We start from the raw sequence: 27,128 nt of genomic DNA, 5'->3' as shown, positions 1-27,128 counted from the left end.
AATAACACCCGGACACCTAATCAAAGAAAATTTCTATCTTTAGAGTATTTTATCGACAAATGTCAAGAAGAAATCAACAATTTAGATTTGTCTTAAATAAACACACATGTAAATACAACATTATCATGGATTAGAAATAAACCATCAGAGAACTTAAAGATAGGCATGATATTGTTAACAAACCCACAAACAAAAGTGTCATTACAGTCGTATGACGCGAAGACTTGTATGTAGTGGAGGCAGAACAATAACTCTATAATGGTGAATACCATTTTAAATTAAAAACAGATTATCTTGAATAACACCAAAACACTGTAAAGGAGATCATAAACAATTTCATATATCCAGAAGAACTCCCACTATATACACAAGACTTAATTATAGAAGAACCAAGAACATCCTCGTTTTACATCCTACATAAGATACACAAGCCTAGAAACCCTGGAAGACCTGTTGTCTCAACATGTAAATGTCCTACAGAGTTAATCTCTAGTTTTTTAGTTAAGATCATGACACCTTTGCTACGAACTCTTCCTATCTACAAAGACACCAACGAGGTTCTTTAAGTATTTAATGAAATACCCCTAACTACTCCTAGTTTGTTTGGTTTGAATTTCGTGCAAAGCTACATGAGGGCTATATGCGTTAGCCGTTCCTAATTTAGCAGTGTAAGACTAGAGAAGGCAGCTAGTCATCACCACCCACCACCAACTCTTGGGCTACTCTTTTACCAACGAATAGTGGGATTGACCGTCACATTATAACGCCCCCACGGCTGGGAGGGCAAGCATGTTTGGCGCGACGCGGATGCGAACCCGCGACCCTCAGATTACGAGTCGCACGCCTTAACGCGCTTGGCCATGCCGGGCCACCTGTTTGTAAACTACATGAAATACAATACTACTTCAACGTCCATATATTATAAAACTACCGACTCTCAAAGTTATTTTTGATTCTTATTCCTAGTTAGACTCTTATTTTCATTTATAGTGATATGTATTATCCTGTTGTAAAAACATTGTTTTGCTAGTGTTTTATGTGTACACTACATTAGATGTATTTTATGATGTTAGTTTCGAATGTGCTATGTTTGAAAATCCGTATGGCAAACATTCTATTCCATTACGGTCTAAAATAATAAGAGAAAGGGCGTACGGGTCCGAAACGTTGTGAATATTATAACATCTATTTCACATTAGCCATTTTTCGTGGTATATAAGTTTTCCACTTTTTGTTAACAATGTAAAATTTCCAAGTAGGTCATCAAATTTCGTAAGTATTTGATTACTGTTAAAATTGTTTAGATAACCAGTTAAATAAATGTTTTCTCGTGAGAGATTTGTTTCGTAATATGACGTCACATGTGTAGGAGGGGTTTTTGCTAGAGCTCATAAATGTTAGAATTGTAACATGACAGTTGTAAGCTTATTCATTTTAATACATTGTAAAATAGGGTTACTCGCAGTTTATCGGGCGTATGGATAAGACTGAAGGTTTGTGCTGACGTATCTAGAACAAACTCTCAGCCCATTGGGACAAAAAACAGTAATTGTAATTTGTGTAATTATTGATAAAAATAATGGATGAAGGTTTGATTCCGATGATGCTTGTTACAGCTAACGTTGGATCCATATTTGAAGATGTAAGTAGGCCTAAGCCTAATCTAAAACAAAAACTGAAAAAGGTTACAAGTGTAAAACAAAAAGATTAACGTTAAATTTAACTTAGTGTAAGTTCTGTAATTTCCAAGTACGGTATCATATATAGTATTAAATAAAAAGTAAATCGAAACTAATTAAGTAAACAAAAGGCTCGGTTTACAGTTTAACTAACACTGCCTAAATAATTTATTACTTATATACTATTTGTTTAATTTAAAAATAATAAAACTTGTTTTTAAATGTGTTTTATCTTACGTTTACAAATTGAGGAGTTAACAGTTAGATTTCATATGTAACATTGTTTTAACTTTAACTTTTAAATTAGATATTATTGGCTTGAACTTAGTATTTTGTTCAGATGTGAACTTATTCATCTATTCCAGGAAAAAGCCAATTAAAATACATGTAAATTTTCATCTGTTCAGACACTAAATTTCGTTTATTGAAGACTTAAGTCAGAAGTCAAGAAAAACTTTTTTTTAATGTAGCCACTTCTTAATCCTCAAATTCCTACCTTGTTTGTATGTACATTGTTTCTGTGCAGTCTATATTGAGTCATTTTGTTTTCACGTAGTACTTTTCCTAATTCATACTTCTAAGCTTAAATAATATTATATATGATCACAATTCATTTACTTTATCTAGCTTGCAGTATAACAGGTGTTCATGAAGTTAATATAAATAGTACCTATACCATGCTATGTCTGTCATCTCTCTGCTGGCCTGATGAGCACTGATATTAGGTGAAAGACTCCATTGACCTTGACTGTGGCAGATTGGTTATCATATTACATATTCTTCTTTTCTTTCACTTAAAAACAATTTTGTCAAGAAACTGATCAAATACTTTGTGAAATTGCCTATTGTGTGAAAGTAAAGGGTGATCCCAGAAACAGTTATTGGGAACAAATGCATTATTGGTACATTTGTTTAATTTTGTGTTTGTGTGTGACCCATGTGTTGTAAGAGACAGTGTAACTAACAAGAGTTATCCAAGCAAGTTTATGCAAAAATAGTTCAGAAAAATGTGTTTAAAAAGCCAGTAGTTTTCATATGGGTTGAGTTGATAATTCTAGAGTTAAAGCTTGTATTGTACCATGACTGTAGTGAAAGTGAATGTTGGCCAACTTAAAAAAATGTATTTGCATTAGATACAGTAATCATAGTTTTTTATTATTATATCCAGTGAACAAACTTTTGAATAAAATTGTTCCAAAGGAATCATATAATTAATTTAGGTATAGCATTGCATTTTACCATACAGTCATTGTTGCATATGTCTGTATTTTCTTTTGTTAAATTCTGTTCCAGCTCCCTTTTTAGGCATAACAATGATGAGCTGTTATTTAAAATTGTTAAAATCTTTACAACCACATGTCCCAGTTGAATTTGAAGCAAACTAAGAAATACTGTAGAGAAGTTGTTTGTAGTTATCTTGCATTTAAAAGTTTAACTGTAAAAGAAACTTGTATTAATAATTTTGACAAGCTGTAAACAGACAATGAGTTCAATAAGCATATATTTTAAAACATTTACTATTGATTTCTAAGGCTGTACACACATAAAAATGCAGGAAAAAAGCTTGGATGTGTGGCTTACAAGGAAACAAAATTGTTCAAAATGGCTAGTTTGTAATTATTCTTAATATTCTCTTGTCAGTCTACAACAAAAACATTTTGGTTTGTTACACCCAGATCTTTTTTAGAACACTAAATAAGGTACTGCAAATGTTGTGGTAGTATCAAAAAGTAAGTTTGTTTCTTCTGTATTTTATTCGTTCTAGTATAACTGATGTTATCATTACCCCTTGAAGTAAGCTTTCTTACAGATATCTTGCTTTCCTATGTTGTACACTATACAGTCAATGTCTTTAAAAGGCTAACCCGTATGTTATGTATGAAGTGAAGGAGTAAGAACAGATCAATACATGTAATTCAGACCTCCCAAATTCCTCCTTTGGTATTTAGTGTTTTTGTATGGTTGTAGGAGGAGAGGTTGCTCATGTTTGGAACTGTTGAGAGGTGAAGCTATACATTTGGCTCAGAGATGTTTTCTACTGGGGATACTGAAATTGTTTTTTGTTGATTCTACTCATTCTGGGGAGAATTGGTCTCTTGTTTTTCAGACTTTTCTTTACTAACTCAAGTTTCTCTTGAGTCTAATTTGGATTCAAGTCCTTTTGTTCAGTTAGTCTCTTGGGGTATTGAAATTTTTGGGTTTCCTTTTGTGATCTTTGAATCTACTCCTCTCTTGTTGGTGGAAAGATTGGAGGGGTGATATTTAGTTTTTCTTCTTTCACCTGATATTCCTTGTTCATGCTGGGAGCTTTATTGCTGTATTATGTGAGAGGATAGGTAGACCTTGTAGCCTCATTTGTCTGTTTGCATGTTATGGCTCTTCACCTCCTGGTGGGTATCTATGTTGATTCCACAGACTAAACATTTATTTTGTATATCAGTGGTTTCAGGAGGATTCATTTTCCTGTGGTGATGTATGTCTTAGCAGATTGTTAGTCTCAGCTCTCACTTTCAGCTGATCAAATGGGTTCTTCATTGTGAAGTTTTCCAGTATATTTGCTTTCAGCTTGGGCCTCCATACTATCTTTGCCACTCATCGATACTCTCAACTACAAGTTTTGGAGTCTCCAGTATCTCATCCTTAATTTTGGGAAGTAGATGCATTCAGTCCTAATGGGATTGGACATTTATGCCTTCTCCAAATTCATCTGTTACTCAGAGTTCAGGCCATGTTTCAGTTCTCTTTTTGTGAGCTGTTGCTAGTCCCAGATTGGCCAACCTAACCATGGTTTTCATTTCTCTAGTATCTTCAAGCGAGTCCATCTCTGTAGCTGCCTCTTTGGCTATCTTCATTGAGACATACTCAATTTCATATTGTATGCCAAAATTTTTCCAAGCTCATTGGGGTTGGCATATAAAGTTAACTGGGGTGTGCCTCACATGGAGTTTGTACCAACTTTATCAAACTGGCCCACCATATCTTATTTTGACATGCTTTTACCTTGAGTCTGTATTTGTCTTCTGTTGTTTAGGCTAAACAACATTTTCACTGCTCTCAGTTATTCTAAACATCTGAAGGTTTTAGATTCTTCAGTGCTATTCAGTATTCTTCCCAAATGGCCATTTTCGATTATTTATCCAGAATATTAGTGTGGTATCACAAGCCTTGTCTCAACACCCTTTTCAGCCATTAGTCTTGTATACCACCTTTTCCTTAATATGTAGTTTTGTTGCTGCAAGCAGAGGTTAGAGTTGTTGGCATGTTTTAAGTTTTTTATCTCTCCTTTCAGGTCATGCTATACCCTCATAGATCCTTTTTATCCTAATTCTTTGGCAACCACAGAAGGTGATACATCTTTCTCCACAATTCTTTTGCCATTTATTTGTCATCCCAGCAGTCCATTATCTGCTGATTGTTTGTGTTGTCCTGTCAGGCCTAGAGGTATTATATAGCTCACTCTTCCTCCTTTTGTGGTGATATTCTCAAATGTGTATTCTTTGGTTTCCTGAAATTTTCCACAATTCCTTAGAGGTGGATTTCCAATTATCCATATTGCATATGCTGGGCTTTACCAGTGAGGAATTTCTGAGTTACATATCATATTCAGTGCATTTGTCTTTTTCTATTCATTTCAATGATCCACTGGGGAGACATTTTTTGTACCCAAATTTGGACTTTTTCCAATGCTTCTCTCTTGCTCTTTACTCCCCCCCCCCACATACTCACAACTATTACTTTTGGTTTCAACAGGCTCTGTAGAAATAAGGTGTTCCATAAGATCATCTAGGTATTTAACAGTTAGTAGTACCATATTAACATGGACTGCCACTCGTGAGAAAGAATAAATTTAGGGAACTTTGTTCACCTATTGCACTGTTTCCCATGACTTTCCAATGCACAATACCTCCCAAATTATACTAGTGGAGCTAAGAAGTTTTTTCCACACCCAATTTCCAGGTATTAAGGTGGTAGACAGAGGCCTTTTCCTTCAGCGTTACTGTGTTCCTCCACTCTTGAAAAGAGGGTGAAGTTGGGGGCCCTCCTACCAAGGTCCCTGGAAGTTTGTACCAGATGTCTGTAGGAGTGGCACCAGCCTCCACAGGAGCCTACATGTAATATTGGTTTACATCTGGTACTGTTATCTGGTCGGAGTGTGCATAGTTCCTCTTTTCAATCAATGTCAGTTTACAATATTGGTTATGAAAGTGGGTTCACTACCTCCTGATATTCCCAAACACAAAGGTGGTCCTATTTCAGGTCCTTGGTTGAGCACATGGTTCCACACCTTTTTCAAAAATCCAGGGCCAAGTGAAATGCTGTTTGTGGATGTAGGATGGATGTTCATTATTCCAGACTTGATGAGTTTTATTCCTTTGGTTGAATAAAGCATATGCGATCCTGTCATTCCCAGCTTGGGGTGTTGCCTTTTGCACCTCTTCAGGTGAAGGAGAAAGTTATCCATTTCAGTGTTACTTACTTTCTTATTGTGATTTTGATGGTGCAGAATGCATCACTCTTTGGCTACAGGTTGAGATCCAATGAAAAGTATGTATACATCTGACATATGGAATATAGTAATCAAGACCCTTCAATTCCAACTTCATGTTGTGAAACCTCAACTGTCTAGTTGGGGCTGGTCTATAATGATGATTACTCATGTACTTTTCCATCTTTGATAAAGAAATTAAGTTCCAGGTGAAAAGTATACATTTTCTGAATGTAATGTTGTTTTCCCACTTTCCGCCATTCGAAACGTTATCGTCTACACTTGTGTCTCCACAACAGACAGTTGCCATCCATTCTACAAAGTTTCATCATGAATACTCTACCTAAACAATCTATCAAAAAGCTTCAAATATTTTTCTGGCTTTATCACCAAATTGAAAATATTGTAACATCTTTTTATATTCATTAAGGCTGTCAATAGTTATGTAAATCATGATAATAAGCATTGTGAAAATGTTGAATTTATTGTAAAGTGAAAATACCTCCTCAGTGTAATATGATGTTACAATGCTTGTATTCGATTTAAATGCAACATACAATGCAGTGAAACTTCTATTTCTGTTTATTTTGCATACACACACACATAGAGCTAGGCAGCTAACCAATTTAGTAGATTAAAATTGATTAATGCTGTGAAAGTAATATTCCCAATTATTACTGTTTTTTATTATTACAATTGTTCAAATAATTGAAATATGATCATTGTGATTTTTCAAGATTTTTTATTAATTCAAGATTGATCACCTTTATCAGTTAATGTCACTATTTACATGAATAACCAAAATTAGTTTTTCTGTTCATTACTATGTTTGGTTATTCCTACTGGCCAACTTGTGAGAATAATTGATTAGTTGCCTATGATTAATTAATGAACCTAATGATTAATTATCAAATTCCATGAATTGTTCAGCTCTAAATATACACACAAGTGCATGTGTATATGATTAATGGCAATTATTGATTTAATTTCTTCAAGATTATTATGGATGTATTATCAATATTTCATAAACAAGAGGGAATTCTGAGCAGTTATGTCATTTGATACTCGTGAAGGCAAGATTAGAGTAAATTAATCTAGGAGGCCTTTTTACCCTCTTTATTAGCTATATTTTTGAGCACTAAGCATATGGCATGCATAGACCCAGTTTGATTTTATTACACATCAGCATCTCTATCAAGTTATTTTAAAATTGAAATTATTTTAAGGAGAATTAGAGTAAATTGATCTATGAGATTTTTGGGGTAGTTAAATACATAAAAAAAGCTTTGATCTCCCAAGTTCAAAACTATAATTAGATCTCAAATCAATCAAGATATAACAGAGCTATGGGCTAAAAGTTTGTACTTGAAAAAAAATTTGAAGCCATTCAGTGAGCTACTATACCATGACTAGAAAGAACACTTGTACTTCAATGTATTTCAATGTTTTTGTATCATTGATTAGTTGTGGTTTATGTTATAATTGAAATCATTTCAAGATAGATGCCTTCATACAATTGTAGTTGTTAATTAAAGGTGAAATTATTATATCACTAACTTGTAGATGGTTAGGTCTTTGGTCTATCTGAATTTGTTTAAATGTGTAGATATGTACATGTATATATTATACATATATTTTTTCATATTCTTCATAGCCCAACAATTTGCTGAAACTGTGGGTTAAGGAATTTCTGTTGGTAAGTAAACACCAATTAAAAATTATTCATTTTCATATTAAGTAAAGAAGTGAGATACGTTTGAAAGCTTTAATCTGTATAAAATTACTTTTTCATGTTTATTAATGTGAAAGTAATTAATCTTTAGTTGTTGTATAGACTAGTTTCTATGAAATTTTAATAAACCAAATTATAAAAACAAAACAAAAAAAAAACCTATGAATCTTCTGAAAGAACATCAACTTCTTTTGGGTAACAGGAAAGAAATCGTAGACCAAGATGTTTTGCTTCTTTAGTGAAACTTTCACATCATTCTGATGTTGTTTACAGTGAATTATTGTTTTAAGACAAGGTAATTTTGGCAAGTTAAAGTCAGCAGACAAAAAAAGTAACTTAGTTTTGTTGAACAAAAATACCAGACATAAAATAAAATTAATAAAATGAACTTTTTAAATGATACTTGCTTCTCTGCACAAAGCTATTCCTCATGCAGCTGCTTTTGAGATTTTGTCCTTGCCATTAGCCATGAGTTATTGTCCACCAAGACACATTATAACTTTCAGCATGAGCTATGTCCCTAGGACCAATTTCATAACCATTTGGTGATGTTACAGTTTTCATGCTATTACTTTTAAATTAGCAAGCATATGTTATGAAATTGGGTAAGTTATTAGTAGACATTACAAGGCTTTCATAGGCAAAATATTATTTTTATTTATTTATTTTTTTAAGTGGTAAGGTTTATTAAGTAGTGTTTTTCTCGTGCCTTTTTTATTTCTACATGTTTTTTATTCACCATGCAAAGTACTTTTCATTTTAAGATTAAAAATACTTTTATGCATCAGAAAAATTTTCAAGTTTCACATGTAAAATCCTTATGTCTGGATAGTTTTATCAAATGTTTAAGAAAAAAACTTAATGTCATTTTCATTGAAATCTCTATATGGGTTTAGTCAATTTGTCTGATCTCTTAACCACCATAAAAAAAATTATACAATGAATATAAATTATTCCTTTTTTGTTCTAGATTGACTACAGATTATAAAACAAAATCATAAATGTTTAGACCAAGTGGCTTAAATCTTACAGCATTATATATTTAAATAGATTTATTATTTTTAATATGGTGACATTTTAGCCATGCCTGGCTAGCAATACAGAAGTTACAATGGCACAGTGTATATGCACTCATTTACTTTATTCATGATATAAGACTTATCTTTAGTTTTTACATATTGACCTATCTTGGCTGTGTTTTAGTGGACTTGTATTTGATAAACTACAGTCACATTTCAATTATTATAAATTGTATATGTATATAGGTTATTACTATTTACAAACAAGCTCTTAAATGTATTTTTCTTAAAACATAGAACAGTGAATAAAGAATTAAAGCAAATAATTATTTCTTCTAGTTATGATTTTTGTACTTGTTACTGCTTGTTTTTGCTTGCTAAGCCTTAAAACATTTTGCACCTGGAGGATGTTGCACAGAATAATTTTTTTGTTTTATATATACTTTTGAGTAACCAGAAATTTGTAAATTACTTCATCAGTGCTGTAGAATTACATTATAATTTATTAGTTTAATAACTGAGCTGTATTTTATGAAAAAATATGAAATTACAAATAGCCTAAAGACTCAACTTACAAGCTCAAAGATTTATCTTGAGAGAAAGAGAGGACATTATTATATTGGAAAATGGCTGAGGAAATTGCTGAGGGGATGTCCTGAGCTTCTGATTGGTTATTCACATGATGCATAGAAGTAAGTGTATATAAAGGATCAATTACAAAACTGGAAAGAGGTGAAAAAGGGCCTATGTTTGATTCATTAAATATAGTGAAAGCTCAATGAATAACAAAGATAGTTTTTATTTTATATTCTTGGTTGTCATTGTCAGTATTTTGAGTTCCTAATTTGTTCAAAGCTAGTGATTTTGTATTTTGACATCACAAACGTCTGATTTTAATCATTCATCATACCACATATATGAAAATTGATTTTTAGGTTTGTTTAATATTTACTTTTAAGAGATCAGATAATGTATATTATGAAAATTTGAATTATAACCTACAGTTTGATAACAAAATTAAGGAGATAAATTCATAAAATAGTATTTCAGTAAAACTGAATGCAAGTTAACAAATGAGATGGCATGACCTTTGGCATTGTGTATACAAGCCTGTTTTCTGTAAATGTAAATTTACTCAGTTGCATGAGATTTATGCTGCTTTTTCACAGTGTTAACTTCCTTTTTTTAGTTTATTATTTTCAATTTAAAGCAACATTCACTAAATAACTATATATATAAACTGATCTATAGAATCTCTTCATTAACAATGAATTTTCAAGTTATGGTAACTTTGATTTTGATAGCACTTTCCTCACTGTCTATGGCCACTGGAGGCTTGCTAACTGTAGAAATGGCTATTATCATATTTCATTATGTTGTGGATTCTTTGATACATTTTTTATCTCACATTCAAATCTTTGTTTTGATCATTCAAATTTGTTTTTTGTTTTTTTAACTTTTCCTTTCCTGAATCTTCCTATTCCTTACTGTGAGACTCATGGTGACTATCATTTGGATTTTCTTTCTTTCTTCAAAGATATGAGTCTATGTTCATGTGTTCTGGGATCATCTTTACCCCCACTTTCAATTATCATTTCTCTTCTTGGATTCCCAATCCATGGAGTCCCCTGTACTTGGCTGATGTGTGACCTCTGCATAGAGTAATACTCTCTTGTGTTTAGTTTTCCTATCTTTGCCTGTTTTTACCCATCTCTTTTGTTACTTATCCTCTCTTCAGTATCCTGTTTGAAGCTCTACACCAGTTTTCTGTGAATCCGTGGTTCTTTTCAATACCTTGGCGAAAATTACATCTTTTGCTTTGTCTCTATTTACGTGGTTCCTATGTTGTTGAGACTTTTTTAGATGGGATACTTTTCTCTCCATCCAATATCATTCCCTCCTTTTTTCCATGGTTTCTTTTCTATTGCAACCTTTCAAGTCCATTTCTGTTCCTCAACTCTGTGAACCCTTCACCTCTCTTCCCCCGTTTCTTGTCCCTTTGCTACTTCTTGATGTCTACTCTCATGTCCAAGTGTGTGTGTGTGGGAGGTGGATCTACACACTTCCCTGGCTAAACCAAATCAGGTTTTGCATTTCTCCACTAAAATACAATTGGTTTTTAGTACCTTTTGTGTGCCTTCCCCATTGCAAATCCTTTCCCTTCTTTCTTTGAATTGACTAAGTGGGAAGTGAGGCAAGGGTTTCTGTGTCGATGTAATGCAAGCCACCATCATTTATAATATTTGCTAGCTAGTTGGGGCAAAATACTCTTGTCCGACAACAGAAAAGTACTTTGTTCTTTATGTAAGGTGGATAAATTGTATGATGGAATATGCATCAAACCATGCACTATATCCTACGTTCAACTAACTTATTGTATGAAAATACTTGGTTGGTCATGTCTTTATCTGTCCATCTCTTGAACAGATTAGCATATTTTGCCTTTTTCTTTCAAACTTTCACCCAGGGAAAGAGTTTACTCTGCGTAAATTAAATGTTATCTCCCACTAGTGTAATCATTGTGGTAAACCCCAACTATGGGCTTTTTCATTCAGTTTCCTTCTCCAAATGGAGATCATCTAGATTTTTGAAATTGTACTGGTCTCTCCATTACATCTTTGTGGGATTCATGATATTGTGTGCAGGAAATAAGTCTGTTATTTTGGAAGTTAACATTTTCCTTACTTGAAAATGTATATCCTACAGAACTTTCTGCACACCTCACTACAGGTGCACATTATTATGAACACATATAAGAATGAAGTTAATTTCAAGTGCTAATGCTTATAGGGATCTACTGTCTGTGGAGGATGTGTTACCTTCCTGTTTATGGAGGAGCTTTTGTTGATGAAGATATTGCACATCAGTACATTTCATGTTATGATACAAAATCTGAAAGGCAGATACACAAGGAATAGGTACTGTATGCAGAGATGTAAGTATATATTGGAAATACATTTTCATGTGAGGAAAATGCCAACATTAATAATAGTTATAACAGTAAGACTTTACTAAAAAAATCTAATTAAAAAGTAAAAAAGGGATATTTATAGGCTTGACATCTTGGCCCTATTCAGTAAAACAATTATATATCTTTGTGTGTTTGTGAACAATTTTTTTTAATGTTACTTCTACTTGCTTATGACCTAATACTGTGGTTCAAAACACTGTAATCACTAAAATCATAATTTGCTAATTGATGTACTTGCTGTTTTATATTTTTTAATTTAATACTTAAAATAGTGACTGTGGCTCATGAGTTGTTGCTGGTGATTAGATTAATGCAGTTATGTCATAGCTTGGATATACAAAACACATACTAGAAACAAAGAAGTTAAATCAGTATTTTCATACATGTTTTTAACTTTTAATGTAATTTTCTCTGAGCAAGTTGTCCAGTAGGGTTGTAGGTTAATCAGAATACATAATTTATTAATGTTCTTTGATTTAGTATATGCTTTTAGATTTAGCATATCCAGTTGCATTAACAATGTTATTCTAATATGTTGATATAATCAAATCTTCTTGATTTTGTTGTAAGAGATCAGTTTTTAATGTTTAGTCAGCCTTGAGTATTTAAATTACTTGGAGAAATAAGTTTTATTTAGAATAATAAGATATTAGACATTCTTTACTCATCTGAAATAACTAACATCAGTGTTAAAGGGGTTTCCATTTCATATTACCTGATGCTTGGAACAACAAGATTTGCAACAGAGGTAGTAAGTTTTTTTTTTCTTTTATTTTCCTTTGTCTGTTGGATGAGTAGTTTTTCTCCTTAATAAAACTATATTATCGTCTCAACCATATAACTAAAATGTTGTTGCACTGTAATATATAATGCACAAGCATTACTACATAAGATTCAATTTCTATTTTAACAACATCAACTCAAGGGAAACTTGGAAGTTCACTGTTGTTTACTATTACCATTTGTTGAATGTGGGGACATGTGTTAGAGTGGTTGACCATGTTTCTGTGTAGGTTTGGATGTAATGAGTTTTGTTGAAATTAATAAATAGAAGAATTAAACTGTAATTCTTTACTGATAGTATGGTGGAGGGTTGGCGTAACAATATCTTCTATTAGGTAAATCACAATAAGATAAAGAAGTGCTCATATGAACTCAATGTGAATTTGTGTAGTAGATGCACTACTTAAATAGGGTAACTAATGGAATAATAAATGTACTGTCTATAAGGTAAATAAATAGGCAGATACATTATTAATAATGTGTTATATATACATATATTCCAGAATGTAAAATTCCATAAGTAAATCCAGTGAAAAACAGTCTGAAGAAAGTTCAAGTAGAATTTAAAATGTTTAAAATAATTAGTTTGACATCTAATCTATATATAGCTATGATAAAGAAACCATTTGCACTTAAGCAGAAAAGAATGATGACTTTTATCCAATTTACCCTGCAGTACATACTTATTATGTAGGCAATGCATCATTTATAGTATGTTGAATAGAGGTGATAAAGAGTATTGTTTAACAATTGATATTTAATTACTAAACAAGTTAATATTTATCAGACATGAAATTGCTGTGCAGAGCAGAGGAAAAGGTTGGTGTGAATGTAGGAGACAGTTACACCAACAGAAGAAAACTGCTAAATTCATTAAGTGTAAGGCAGAAGTCCTTAGATGTGACAGGAAGGACCATATCAGTTCAATTACAGGGCAATCTCAATTAGAAGATGACCTCATTTTAAGAAACCATGGGGAATTAAAAAATTTAGTGTCATAATGTCCTTTTTAGGTCTGCAAAATCAATACTATAACTAAACAGAATTAGTTGCAAGAATTAAATAGGACCTTGAGTGAACATCTGACATGCATATAAATGGCTACTATTTGCACATTCAGGAATGTGACAGACTAGAGTAGGGTAAAGGGATCTGGGATCGACTGCAATTATGAGGTGACCATGAATTTTACAGACTATTTATTAATCAGAAAACATTGCCTTATAATATGGCAAATATGGTAGGTGGTGTATAGATAATGCCATTATTGAACAGGATGCTGTGCAAGTAAGGGTTGCCAATGAAGGAAAGCTGTATACAGTTCAAACAGATTTTGTTTTACTGGAATATGTACATGTATTAGGTGCTGTAGAATATGAGCGTTAGTCGTGTTGAAGAGTCCTTGTAATCAAAACATCTGAGACGATGAAGATCCTGTTTTAGCTTTCTTTGTTTCAATACTACCTTGTTATCCATTTTAGAATATATTGTTAATGGAATTAAAAAGCTGCATACAACATAGGCATTCTTGACAACATCTTAAAAACAGATAAAGTCCTTATTTAGCTTTTAAAAATGCTTGAACATATAAATTATCTGATTCATCGTTCATTAAATTATGGAATAAAACATAGATATAGTTCCTTAAGGCTAGGAGTAATTATTTACTGTTATGTTTGCTTATCAAATATTCAAATAATCTTTTCAATACTTGATCAAATAATTAGGAGTGATAATGATTTTACACATTTCAAGTGTTTGTTATTGCTGAGTGGTCTGTACATGTACTTGCACAGATCAGATGGAAGAATGTACAAAGGTTTGTTTGTTCATGTGTAAACAAACATCAAAGTTACAAATGAAGGTCTATGAAGTGGTTTATTACATCATAGTTGGAAACAAAAAAAGAAGTTTGTTAGAGTCAGCAGAGAAACTAAATAGTTTGTGTTATTTTAATTATCTTCTTTGTTTCAACTGTAACATGTATATGTATGTTTTCTTGGTCAACTTTGTATATATTAAAAATAAAATGAATTCTTGGTTGCATATTTGCTCTGGGACCTTTAATCTGGCCATTCTAACCATACATTATGTTATATAAGACTTTGTTTTAATTAAAAATATGAGTTGACACATACATTAAGATTTTTTGATTCAACACTAAAGAAGTACTTGTATATATTTTGGTTCAATTGAAATTACATAAAAATTTTGTTTAATGTTTGTAGTAATGCTGCATAAAGTAATGGTCATAGACAGTGTTGCATAAGAAACTAAGGATGCTAATTTTGTTCTAAATTCATATCTTACTATAAGAACTACTTGTATCACACATTTATTGACAGCCATACTCAAACTGGAAATTTGTGTTATAACGATGTAGCAATTATGAAAATACAGCTTTGTTGTGAAGAAGTATTTGTTGAGCTCCTTGTATATTTTATTCTTTATTAATGCACAGAGAACACATTTCTAAGTACACTTTTATGCAGTTGAAGGATGTTTTGGTTTGGTTTTGTATCACTTGGCTCACTATTGTCTGTCCAAAGAAAGCCTAGAAGTGGAAATGTCAGCAGTTTTTTCAGTACACTTAAATGCTGACAAAGCTTCATGCATCTTTTGAACTAGGTTTAGTACCTTGTGAATAAGTAGATGTTACATGCAACCTTAAGCCATTGATGTGTGGAGTTGGGTGATTAACATGACCATTTTATGTGATCGATTATTTATGAGTATTGATAACAATGTTTAGTTTTCACGTTAGATAATTGAAAAATAACAATTTTTGGTTAAATTAATTAATGTGACAAAAATAATCAATTGAAATGAGTGTTTCAGATTAGTGCTGTTTTCAATTATTCCAACTGTCCAAATTATTAAAATATTGCTATTCTGATTTATCAATAATATTTTCAGTTCATGGTTGTTCTTAACTTAATAGTGTCGCAATTCATGAAAAGGTGCTACATAATGAAGTCTGTGTCATAGATATATGCCCAAAATAATGAAGAAACCTAAAACATTTTAATAAAATTGTCGAAAACATTTTGACACTTGTTTTGTACATTCTGGTTCTAAAGTTACCCAATGCTTTATAAATCATAGCTAGCTTAAAGTTTCTAGGAGTGTAGTAAAATCATTGTGGTGAGTTTTTATACTTAAGAACTTAGTTTTATTTATGTGATATATCATGGCATTTAGGAATTAAGACTAGGAATCCGATTACTTCAATTTGAAATTTTTTGTTTTTTATTGGTTTATATAGATATTTAGTTATTACATGTGAAAAGTAATCTTAAGAATGAGTTATAGTAAAGAAATTTGGCATTCATAGTTTTATGCCACAAGTGAGATAGTTATTTGGTGTTTTGTTTTGTAAAAATATAAGCTAATTAGGAATAATGTGCATTCTATAAAGCAGTAAACAGTTTTAAATTATTGATGAAATGAGTTGTCCATTAAGGGGAAAAAATTAACATAATTCAATACAAGGATTTTTTTGATTTTCTTTACTTGAAGTATGAGGCATTTTTTATAAGCATGGTTGGTGAATAACGTAAACAAGGATAGTTGACACCTTGTAATAAATTTCAGGAAAAATGGAGAGCAAAAGCTGAAAACAAGAAGTTCATTGAAAGAAAGAGATAATGATATGGAAAGAAAGAAAAATAAAGATTTCTGGCAGGGGTTTAGTTTTTAAAGGAAAAACTTTCCTAAACTGGAGTGTTTAGGGATATTTATACCACCCAAAAAAACCCACTTTCATTGGTTCAGTGCCAAATAATCTACCAAGGTAGTCCCAGGTAGATACCTAGAAATGGAGAGAAAAATGTTTAATGAAAACATGTGAATGTAAATGGATCTTGCAAAGTTAATAAGGATTATAATTGTAAAATTTGAAATATCTCCTTTGCTTCTGTTGTAGACAGATTGGTAGGAACCTTCAAGGTGAGAGCATTCTATGTCAGTGTGTAGGAAGACAGAAGTGTAAATTCATTGTACTGGCTAGCTGGGTCTTGTAACTGCTGCCAGTATCTGGATTATCACTGGGTCAGTCTGAGCAGCTTTCTTGCATTGTTTTGGCTAGAAATGTGGCTTTTGGTTCTTTTTTTTTGGTTTTTGTTTCCAATACTTTAACTAATTGTTTGAGTTTCTTTATTATGGACTGATGTTGTTTCTTCAGTTGTTCTTTAAATGTCCTGATTTTTCATGTTTTGAGTTGTGTGTGCTTGGTCTTGAATTTGTTGATTAGGGAATTGTCTGTCTGCTTGCATGTTTGAATAACTGTGTTCTTGTGTTTTGTTTGTCTGTAAAGTCTTTCAGCTGTACAATGTAAAAAGTAGAAAAAGCAACTAAGTTAGAATAAGTTAGTTTTTTTTGGAATAGTTGGTTACCTTGAGGAAATTTGTAAGGTGGTCTGAAATTGAAGAAGGCTGCTTACTGTACATAAAATTTTGAATATAAAAGGTGGCTGTTAATTTTGAAGTTCACGCAGGTGTGAAAATTGAAGGAGCAAAGATTGTACATAGGATATCCAGTTCAATGTTAACATGAGTTGTATGAATAAGAGTGATGATTAGGGTCTGAAGCAATTACTTAAATAATAAATGGCAAGGAATGAATACATATATTTGCTAGTTTTATGGTAATGTTTACATTGGTTTCACTTTATTAAAATTAAATGGCTTTGCCAAAATTAACACAATTTTTTTTTTTTTTAATTTTGAATATAGAATATAAAGGGGTCTGGTTTTTCTCAGAATTGGGATCTATGGATCCAGTGAAAATTAAATTTGCCATGAGGGGAAGGAATGCCCTGATAAAACCCATGTTTGTTAATCAGGCACTGAATGTTTTACCTGATCAGTGCTTGAATATTTAAGAATTAACTGGATAATATTATGTAGTTTTTTTCATACTTTTATTTGTTTTCGTAAAATAAAAGCTGTAGCTTAAGATTTGAATGGGTTGAGAGTTGCATGCCAGTTGTTGCACTAGTGTGACACTGCAGTGAGTGATATTTGAACCTTAAATGTTGTGCTATGCAAATTGCTAGAATTCCAGACAGCAGTGTTATTGGAAATATTTAGATGCAAATGCATGGTTTAAGGAAGAGAATGTGACAATATTAACAGAGAGGTTGTATGATGATGGGCTTAACTCTGACCCTTGGGGTACATTGTTATCAAATGTGAATGGCATAGAAGTTGCATTGTTTACTTTAACATAATTTTCTTTGTGGGTCAGCTGAAGACTGAAAACATAGAGTGGGGTGGGTACGCGGTTATCAATTATTTTGTAGCAAAGTCAATTTTACCGTACCAAATGTAAGGCTTTTTGGATATCTAGAAAGGTAGGTATGGTTACATGCTTTCTGTTGAAACTACAGTAGATGGTTTCAGTAAGTCTAACAAAGTGGTTGGTGGTTTGTGTACATTTTCTTTTAATAATATTATTGGTTTCTATTCTAGGTATGCCTTTGACCAATTTGTGATTGATTTCTCCATTGAATTACCAGTAGTGTTTAGTAAGCTAATGGGTCAATAGCTGTTGAGATTAATTATTTTTCCTTAAGGATCACCTTAATAATAGCTGAATATTTAAATGAGTTGGTGATATCCTAATAGTAATAATAAATTTTGAATTATTACTAAGTGGGTTATGATTTTGTGAGATAGGTTTTTCAGGATTAAGTTGTTAATTCCATCCTCTCCTGGGGCTTTGCATTTTATTTATCTAAGGTTAATTTTGATTTCTGCTTAAGTTATAAAGTGAGTATACAAATCAATAAAGCCAGAAATTTGTGATGTGGAAACTGAGAGGTTTGGTTTAAAAAAAAAAGAAAAAGTTGGTTATTGGAAATGTATTGAGTTACATTGTTGAAATATGTATCAAACAAGGCAAGATCTGAGATTACAAATAACTTCAAGATACTGGGTAAAAATCTCAGAATGTTTGTGTTGGTAGTGGAAGTGGTATTACACTGAATCTTTATGGAGTTGTTTAATTTGTGATTTATGATAAGAGTTTGATTTCTGCAAGAACTTGGAAAGATAAAGTTTGGAGTAATCTGTTGATAGGCAGAAGTTTCCCAATTATGTTCTTGTTGTAATACAAGATTCTTAAGATTGTATTTGTGGCTTTAATGAGTGGTTTAAGTGTAATGTCATGGGTTTGTATGAAGTCATGTCTGACTTGTCTGCTGATAAGTATTAGTTTATGAATTTCATAACCAAGTTTCCAGTATCATTGGTCAGGATTTGTTAATTTGATAGGGATTGTTTCTTCAGCTTTGGTTATAGCATTAATTACATAAAAGGAGTAATTATTGGTTTTGCTTTGGTTGTTCATGGCTGTGATGCACCTTGTTTAAGGACTAAGCAGTTCAAGACTCTGTGGCTTGTGAAATTGACATGTAAAAATGTTAGCATGCTTTGCAACGAGCACCTGAAAAAAATTCTAATTAGTAATTTTGAATGAAAGAGGAAATATACCTGTGAAAAGAAATGTTACCACTTAATAAACAATATGCTAGAATGCATTAAAAGGCCTTTATGTAAAGTAAGAGTTCCATGCATAGAACTGGAGTCTTGTCTTGGCCTTGCAATAATTGGATTAGTATGTTTTCCAGTTCTTTTGTTTATAAAAATTTAATATTTTCATTATATAAGCAGTTATTAAAAATGTAAATTGAACAATGGGGGGGGGAGATTGTAGAATCCAAAGATTACACCTATTATTTGTAGTAAGAGTATGGGTCTTTTAATAACAAAAAAGTCTGATGCTTTTTAGACATTTTTGGTCTTTTCTGATATATTGATTTATATTTTAAGAGATATTTTTATTTAAAAAAATTAAAATTCCAAAATTTTGTTAAATGTTTGACCTGATGAATTAGGGCTTAGATACCCATTTATGATTTGCCAGTCATGAGGTGGTATTTTGAAAACTGTTAGTGATCTATTAGCAAAGGATGCATTAATTGCTATGGCAATAGATTTTTCAAGTTGGTGTGATGCAATTATGGGCTGTTTATGTTAATAGGTTACTATTATTAATGTGCATTTTAAGATGCACATTTTCTTCATCAATAATACTTCACTAACAATTTTCAGATTTATAGTCTCCTCAACATACCTTATGGAATATTATGTCACTGTCTTCTTCATTGTGTAACCAGTTATAATCCCTCTCCCACTCACCTCCATTATGACTTCTTTTACTTTTTCATACTCAAGAGTCCGTTGCCTTCTTTCTGTTGCATTCTTTTTCAGATCGGTAATTGATTCTCTTCATTTAACAAACTTTTAACATAGGGGAATTTTGTGTGATTTGGGTAACTTTTATGCTGTGTTCTCAGTAACTTTGATTGAATATCTTTGGGCATCACTGGTCTGTCATAGATATAGTTATTTTAAAACAACAGTGTGGTGTTATCTACAAAGTGTAGATTGTCCCAAAAATAAATTCTTTCATAATTTATTTTGATTAAGAAAGGAGACTAATTTAAGGTTAACTCGTAACCAGCTAAGCCATTTTATAACTATATGCATGCTGCTCATATGATGTAAATTTGATTTTGCTTATTGCATATTCAAATTCATGAATAACTGATGAATAGCCATTTCAGGATATGAAAGAAATGATTGCTATAATATGAATGGTGATGCAAATTGTATGATTTTTCCATTTCTCCATCAATAGTATTTGACATTTTATTGATAGATATGTGTCATCTAGATGGTAATGGGTTATTGGGACAAGAATAGAGAATGCATTAACAGTGTTGAAAAGATTTTCTTTTTATCATTTATTTTGATTATTAAGAACACTACTTTAAAGGAGAACAAAAAGCACTTTAGAGAAAAATTAAAGATCATATAAAATAAAAATAATTGCTCTGAAAAAAATTAAATGTTTTACTTTGTTTTTTTTCATGAAATAAGTTCCCAATAAAATAGATTGAGATATATTTAGCTTCCTTTTAATTTATGTAACATCTGCTATTTAATTCAATGATTTTTGTTGTAACCTCCATTGTAGGATGTATTTTATAATGAGCTGTAGGGTTAGCTCTTTAAAATGCACGTTTTGGGGCCAGGCTAGCTCCCTTAAAAAACTTTGCTATTGTAAAACTGTAAAGATACCTACAAATATCACTGTTGCTTTCTGACCTGGGAGGAGCCAGCTGGCTGGTAATACTTTCCTCAAACTTTTTATGCGTGTGTGTGTGTGTGTGCGCATTAGCAAACTGACTTAACCTTTTTGCAATGGGTCACAGGTCAAAGGCCATGTCATCACATTTGTTGACTTGCATTCAAAATTTTATCGAACTACTATTTTATGAATTTATGTCAATACATTTGGAATCAAATTGTCAATTATAATTCAAACTTTAACATTTTATGCGAGTTAATTTTTTACTTTAAATGTAAACATTAAAAGAATGCATCTTAAATATAGCTTTTAGCGAGTCACATGGTATGTTGAATGCAGCACTGTTTAAAATTGTTTTTGATGTCAAAATACTAAATCTATAATTTTGTACAAATTAGAAACTTGAATTACTCTAACAAACTAGAATAAAAATAAGAATATCATGTCTCTCTCTTTTGCTGAGATATTGCTTTTGTACTGAATCAAACATGGTGGCCTCATTTAACTCTTTCCAATTTTTGAAATGGACCCTTATGTACTCTTACTACAGTATATGATATGTAAATAACCAATCAACAGCTTAGCATGTCTCCAGAATGGTTTTATTAGCTTAATCTGTGAAAAGACAACCCACATTCTTTCAATCCAAGTTTTCAATGAGGTAGGTTATGTCTTCAGTCTGCTTGAAGTTTCATATTTTTTAAAATCTAAATACATCTTAGTTTCTAAGCTTAATAAATTATAGTGGAATTCTGTAGTATCAATGTAGTTATTTATGATTTTTTGGTTATTCAATTGTGTATACAAAACCTAAAAAAAATTGTTTGATATCCTTCATGTGGGAAATTTTAAAAGGCTTAGCAGCTTATGCAAGTAACAACCGAGTACAAAAGTCATAGTGAGAAGGGATAATTGTTTGCTTTACTTCTTGATTTATTGTTCTGTATTTTAAGAAAAATAAGTTTAATAATTTATATATGTATATAAAGTGTATAGTAATTGAAATGTGTCTGTATGTTACAAAATACTAGTCCACTAAAACACAGCCAAGACAGGAAGAACTGAAGGTCAGTTTTGTAATACTGAATACGCAATATGATAGCACGTGTACCACGTCAATGCAAGTTATGTAATGTTAGCTAGGTAATAAAAAGTAATTATGCATGTTAATATGTAATCTTATGAGACTTTAGCTACATAGACTGAACATTTGTATTCTTATGTTATGTTGTCAAGTTAGTATGAAAACCATAATTTATTTCCTTATTTTTTATGATGAGTAAAAGGTTGGTTAAGTGACAGATCCCACATAGAGTATAGAAAATATAGTCCTACTAAAAACAAACATTTGAAATGCATTTTAGAGGTTTAAGAGATTATGCAATAATATTTGAAATTTTTTGGATGAAAAATAGTTTGTTTTTTAATCATAACCCGAAATCACTTTGCACTCAGAGTAGAAACACAAATGACTATCTTCACACAAAGAAATCTTTAGTGAGAATATTTCATTAAAAAATCTGATATTTGTGTACAAAATAGTTGAAATATTTGCTAAAAGTACCAGATTTTGTGAAGGTACAAATACTGTATCAAAAGTTAGTGTAAATATTTAATGTGTGCAAATGTATAGACAAACTTGTTTATATTATACCTTGCCCATAGAGAAAGGGTTAAAATTATGTTCTGTAATAAAGAAATGACATCACAAACATCAATTTTTAAACAGTGCTGCACTCAACATACCACATGGCTCACTAAAATCTATATTTAGATGTGTTCTTTTAATGCATACTTTTAAATTAAGAAATTAACTTGTACATAATATCAAGTTTTGGATTACAATCTTCAGTTTGATTCTGAAGTTATTAAATAAATTCATAAAATAATAGTAAAATAAAATTTTGAATGCAAGTCAACAAATTTGAAGACATGGCCTTTGACCTCCATTGCAAAAGGGTTAAATAAAAGTATTCTTACAACAAGAACATAACTCACTAGGACTGAATGTGAGGGTTTGTTTATATTTTTATTAAAATAATTTGTAAATATAGTCTTAAAAGAGTGGAGTTTTTACACTATTTTTTCAATAAAGGGTACCACTTTATATATATATAATGTGTAGTTATTTGTAGAAAAATCCTTTTTTTAAATGTGTTCTGTTTTCTCTAATTCTTTTTAATGAGATATGAATACTACAATTAGTAATTACTAACACAAGCAGCTACCTGTAGGGTGGCATTTCTGCTAGTATATGTAAAACATAATTTTCATCTGTATGAAATATAATAAACAGTCTCTCTATTTTAGACAGTAAAACGATTTCAGCCAAAATTTCTTGCTCTACATTGTCAAGAAGTAGGGGGCCAAAATTATGAAGAATCAATGAGACACGTTGAAGATTTTGTCAGGTAAGTTCAGGGGCTGTTTAATTTATACTGATACATTATGTTATGTGCCTTATGACTTGGTCATATGACGTGAACATGTTTGTAATGCTAATCAAGGACTACTCTGGCTGATAAAAAGGTGAAGCACAAAAAGTTGCCAAACTCAGAATTCTGTATCCAAGTCTTGAAATCAAGCCAATGAAATTACTTTGTTACTATTACTTACTTTGAAATTACTAACTGTTGAACCAAAACTTGTAATACACTTTGAAGCCTACAAAATTACTTGTGATTTTACCTGTATATCATTTTGTAACTGTGTTGTAAATGAAACTTGTATTTATATATATATATATATATATGACATCAACCAAATGCCAGATTTTTTCACCAAAAAAAGTAAAAGTCGCACTTTGTGATTCTGGCAAAGATTGATGTTAACCCTGAATATTTGTAATGCTTACAAAGAATTAGTGAAACATAGGATCATTATCAAAGTTAAATTTTAAGATTCTTAGGTAGGCAAAGCTTCTTACCTAAACAAAAAATATTTGTGAGTGTCATTACAGTGTGTATATATTCCTTTTTTTAATGTTTTCTTGTGCTTCACGTGCACTTGAAGCATTTTTTGTGTAGCTTTTTTTAAACATAGTCCATTAACGTAGGGCTAAAACTAAAGCATAGAAGATTCTTGAATTTGCTTTGGCATTAAAAAAATTGAAACTATCATTTAACTATTTCTTAAGACAGCATAAATCGCTCCAGAAGTACTATAACATTATCTTGAGAGATCTTGATAGGAGAAGGTATTCATAAACAACAGTAACAAAAAATGCTAATAAAGATATAATTTACAGAATAATCTGATCATCAAGTAAAAATAAAGGTTGTTTCAGTTAATCTGAAGTGAATTGCATGACTTCCATTCCCTTGGTAATTAGCAGTGAATAAAGAATTGTGGAGGTTAGGAGTTTATGCTCTGAAAGTTCTGTAGCCTTGCTGTGTAGTCATCTATAATCATTTGAATACTGTTAATAGTTTTTATTAATGACATATAAATCATGTAATTGAAGGGTATTTTTAAATTATTAATAAGGCTATAAAAACTGCTGGTATGAGTCATAGCAAAAGGTTTATGTTTATGTATGCAACTTTTATTTGATTATGTATATATGATTTTTCTGTTTATTTTCCTTGATTGTTACAATAAAAAATTAACTTTTACCTAGGCATGTATAAAACTTGTCAAGTTAAAAATGGTCAGACTTCTTGCGTATAAATTGTGGGCAGTTCTGAACTACCTGATAATATAGTCTTAGCTTGAGATCTGCAGGAAATTTAGTTGATTTATGTATATGATAGCTGTAACATTGGATTCTAGTCAGATTTCCAATTTAGTTAAAGGTATTTCAAAATATATAAATTTCTTAACACACTTATTGTTGACATGTATAAGGAATAATAAATAACATGAGATCTCTAAGAACATTTTGCCTGGTTTGATTATGTAGATAAAGCTGTGCAAAAGTACTTTACAAGTAATATGATTTGGGAATGTGTCATTACTTAAAAAAGTAGAAAGAGAATGACTAATTTAAAGTTTGTATTATTTTTTAAAGATAAGTGTAGGTTAAAAATAATATAGGTCTTAATATACAGTCTTTCTAAAAACAAAAGTTAACGCTCTTACAGTGGGATTTTTTTGTGGTTTGTTATAGAAAGTTTAGCAGATGTTATTGTTATGCTTTTATGGTTAGTATTCTGAGATGTAGAAGACCAGAAATAAATAAATAAAAAAAAGTTATAGCATAAAGTTTGTATAAAGAATAACCATGTTTCAACCCTCTGTGAATGGTATTGGTTTATTGGATCAATACAGTTTCTCTAGAGTTGTGCATTATGGTGTTTCCTGTAATTTCAAATGTACTCTATGTATCCTCACAAACTTTGGTAAGGTTTCAGTAAATATTACAAGTCTATTGTATAAACAGAATTGCATTTTTTAATAAATTATTTTTACTACAGACTTGGTTGTGAAGTTTATGAAGTATTTACTGAACAATCTGAATGAAAGATTATTTTTATGTCCAAAACAATCTTACAGATTGTCATGTTTAACATGTGTAATCTATAGAACCTTCTAAATTAATATAAAAAATTTTGTCTTTGAAATTATTTCCTGTTATTTTCTCAACTGTAACACTAACTGTAGCAAAATCACCAGTGAAAGGTAAAGTTAAAAGCTGAAAAATATAAATTAAAAAAAAAGTTTTTTTGTTTGCTTTTTAGAGTTTCTGTAGATTGTAACATACAGTTCCACTTATTTCTTCTCACAGCTTAAGTTACTGGCTCTTTATGACCCTGCTTTCATTTAGTTTTATTGCTTCATGACTAGAATTATCACTAGTTGAGTAATCTGCAGCCTTCTCCACATGATCCAGCACATGTGCAAGTGTGTGTGTGTGTGTGTGTGTGCACATGTGGGCCTGCTGTCATAACTTTTTAATAACTGTCACTCTAATATGCTATCAATTTTATTATTTTCACTCAATTTTTATAAAAGCAAATTTCAGCTTACCCTTGTTTCTTATCATAGACCTCTTCTAATGGTTGTCATTTTTGTAAGTGGGGAAAATGAATGTCTCAAAAATAATTTGCTGCATTTTTTGCAAAGATTATCTGAAGATTTTCTACTTGGTGAATGAATTGCTAATATTGACTAAATACCATCATATGGTTGCATTATGTTTGTTTTTAAAATATGCCATAACCTCATGCTGATCTATTGCAGACCAAATTATTTGATAATTGAATAATGAAAACATTTTAATACTCCTAATAAAGGTAATAATGTTTTTATTTATAACATGATTGGAATTAGAAATAATTAAGTATGTTGTTAACTGATTTGTTTATATGCTTTGGAATAGAATAAACATAAAAATAAAAATATATTCAGTAAAGTTTTAAATCACCAGAATATCTTTTAGTTTCTTACCATGCTCACTGAAGAGTAATCTTTAAATTGTACTCAAATCAAATAAATTTTTATTTGGTGAACATAATAAAACATCACATTAACAACAATTACAATTCAATAAAATTGTATCTGTTTAAAAAGAACAAAACAAACTTTAATAATGTGACTTTGTTTCATACTATAATCTGTGTATATATATTGTCTAGGTAAACTATTTGAACCTGATGAATAAAAAAAACCTTCTCCAAATATTGTATGATTGGTACTGTTTTAAACTTTTAATACATTTTTATTTCCTTTTGAACCCATCTCAAACCTGTATAACCTAATCTCACATTCTTTCATTTAAAAAAAATGTCCTTGGCTTTCAGACAGATATTGTTTCACACACATGCTATTATAATTCACAAAGAAATGTTTTCTAAAACTGGAATAAAAAAATACCTGTATAATTATTATACTTTTAGGTGATAGTCTTAATTATTTCTCTGTCTGACTATATTTACACTCTCTGTATAGCTGCTTCCAGAGCTTTGTTTCAGTTGTAAGTTATCATACAATAAATGTAATAAACATTATATTGAAACTGAATATTAGTCTTTGGAACAAACCACTTGACCTGGTACCATAATAAGGTTTCAACTGAGAGCTGTACAAAATGTCAGGAAACATTTGAACATTGAGGAATGGATAATATATTTACAAGGGGTGATAGGCTCTTAGCTGTAATAAAGTTGTTTGGGATAGACAGAAAAATCTTTAAAAAAAGTTGATGAGTTTCTTATTTGGTGTATTAGCAAACCTCTTTGTAGTTGTGCAGAAAAGAAAATGTGAAATTTTTTCTTCATAAATTACAATAAATAAATGACAGAAAGGGAGAAACACAATTTAAAAATATTTTTGAGTTAGAATGAGTATAGAAATGGTGTAA

General features: G+C 31.1%; 1 protein-coding gene across 3 annotated transcripts in view; it reads left to right on the top strand.

Annotated features, from left to right (window-relative positions):
• The first annotated feature begins 1,127 nt into the window (after positions 1-1,127).
• Positions 1,128-27,128, top strand: part of 5PtaseI (inositol polyphosphate-5-phosphatase A) — a 94,719-nt gene continuing 68,718 nt past the window's right edge. For 2 of the 3 annotated variants that reach the window (XM_076511763.1, XM_076511761.1), the window contains exons 1-3: positions 1,362-1,642; positions 7,820-7,861; positions 23,138-23,238. In XM_076511763.1, coding sequence (XP_076367878.1) covers positions 1,580-1,642; positions 7,820-7,861; positions 23,138-23,238 — 206 coding nt within the window. In that variant the 5' untranslated portion in view covers positions 1,362-1,579. Of the gene's footprint in view, positions 1,273-1,361; positions 1,643-7,819; positions 7,862-23,137; positions 23,239-27,128 lie in introns of those variants that run through there. The other variant, XM_076511762.1, reaches the window with a different exon arrangement.

The sequence above is a fragment of the Tachypleus tridentatus genome, chromosome 7 (assembly GCF_004210375.1).
Source record: "Tachypleus tridentatus isolate NWPU-2018 chromosome 7, ASM421037v1, whole genome shotgun sequence".
In the NCBI taxonomy this organism is placed as follows: domain Eukaryota; kingdom Metazoa; phylum Arthropoda; class Merostomata; order Xiphosura; family Limulidae; genus Tachypleus; species Tachypleus tridentatus.
This window is presented reverse-complemented; position numbering and strand designations above follow the sequence as displayed.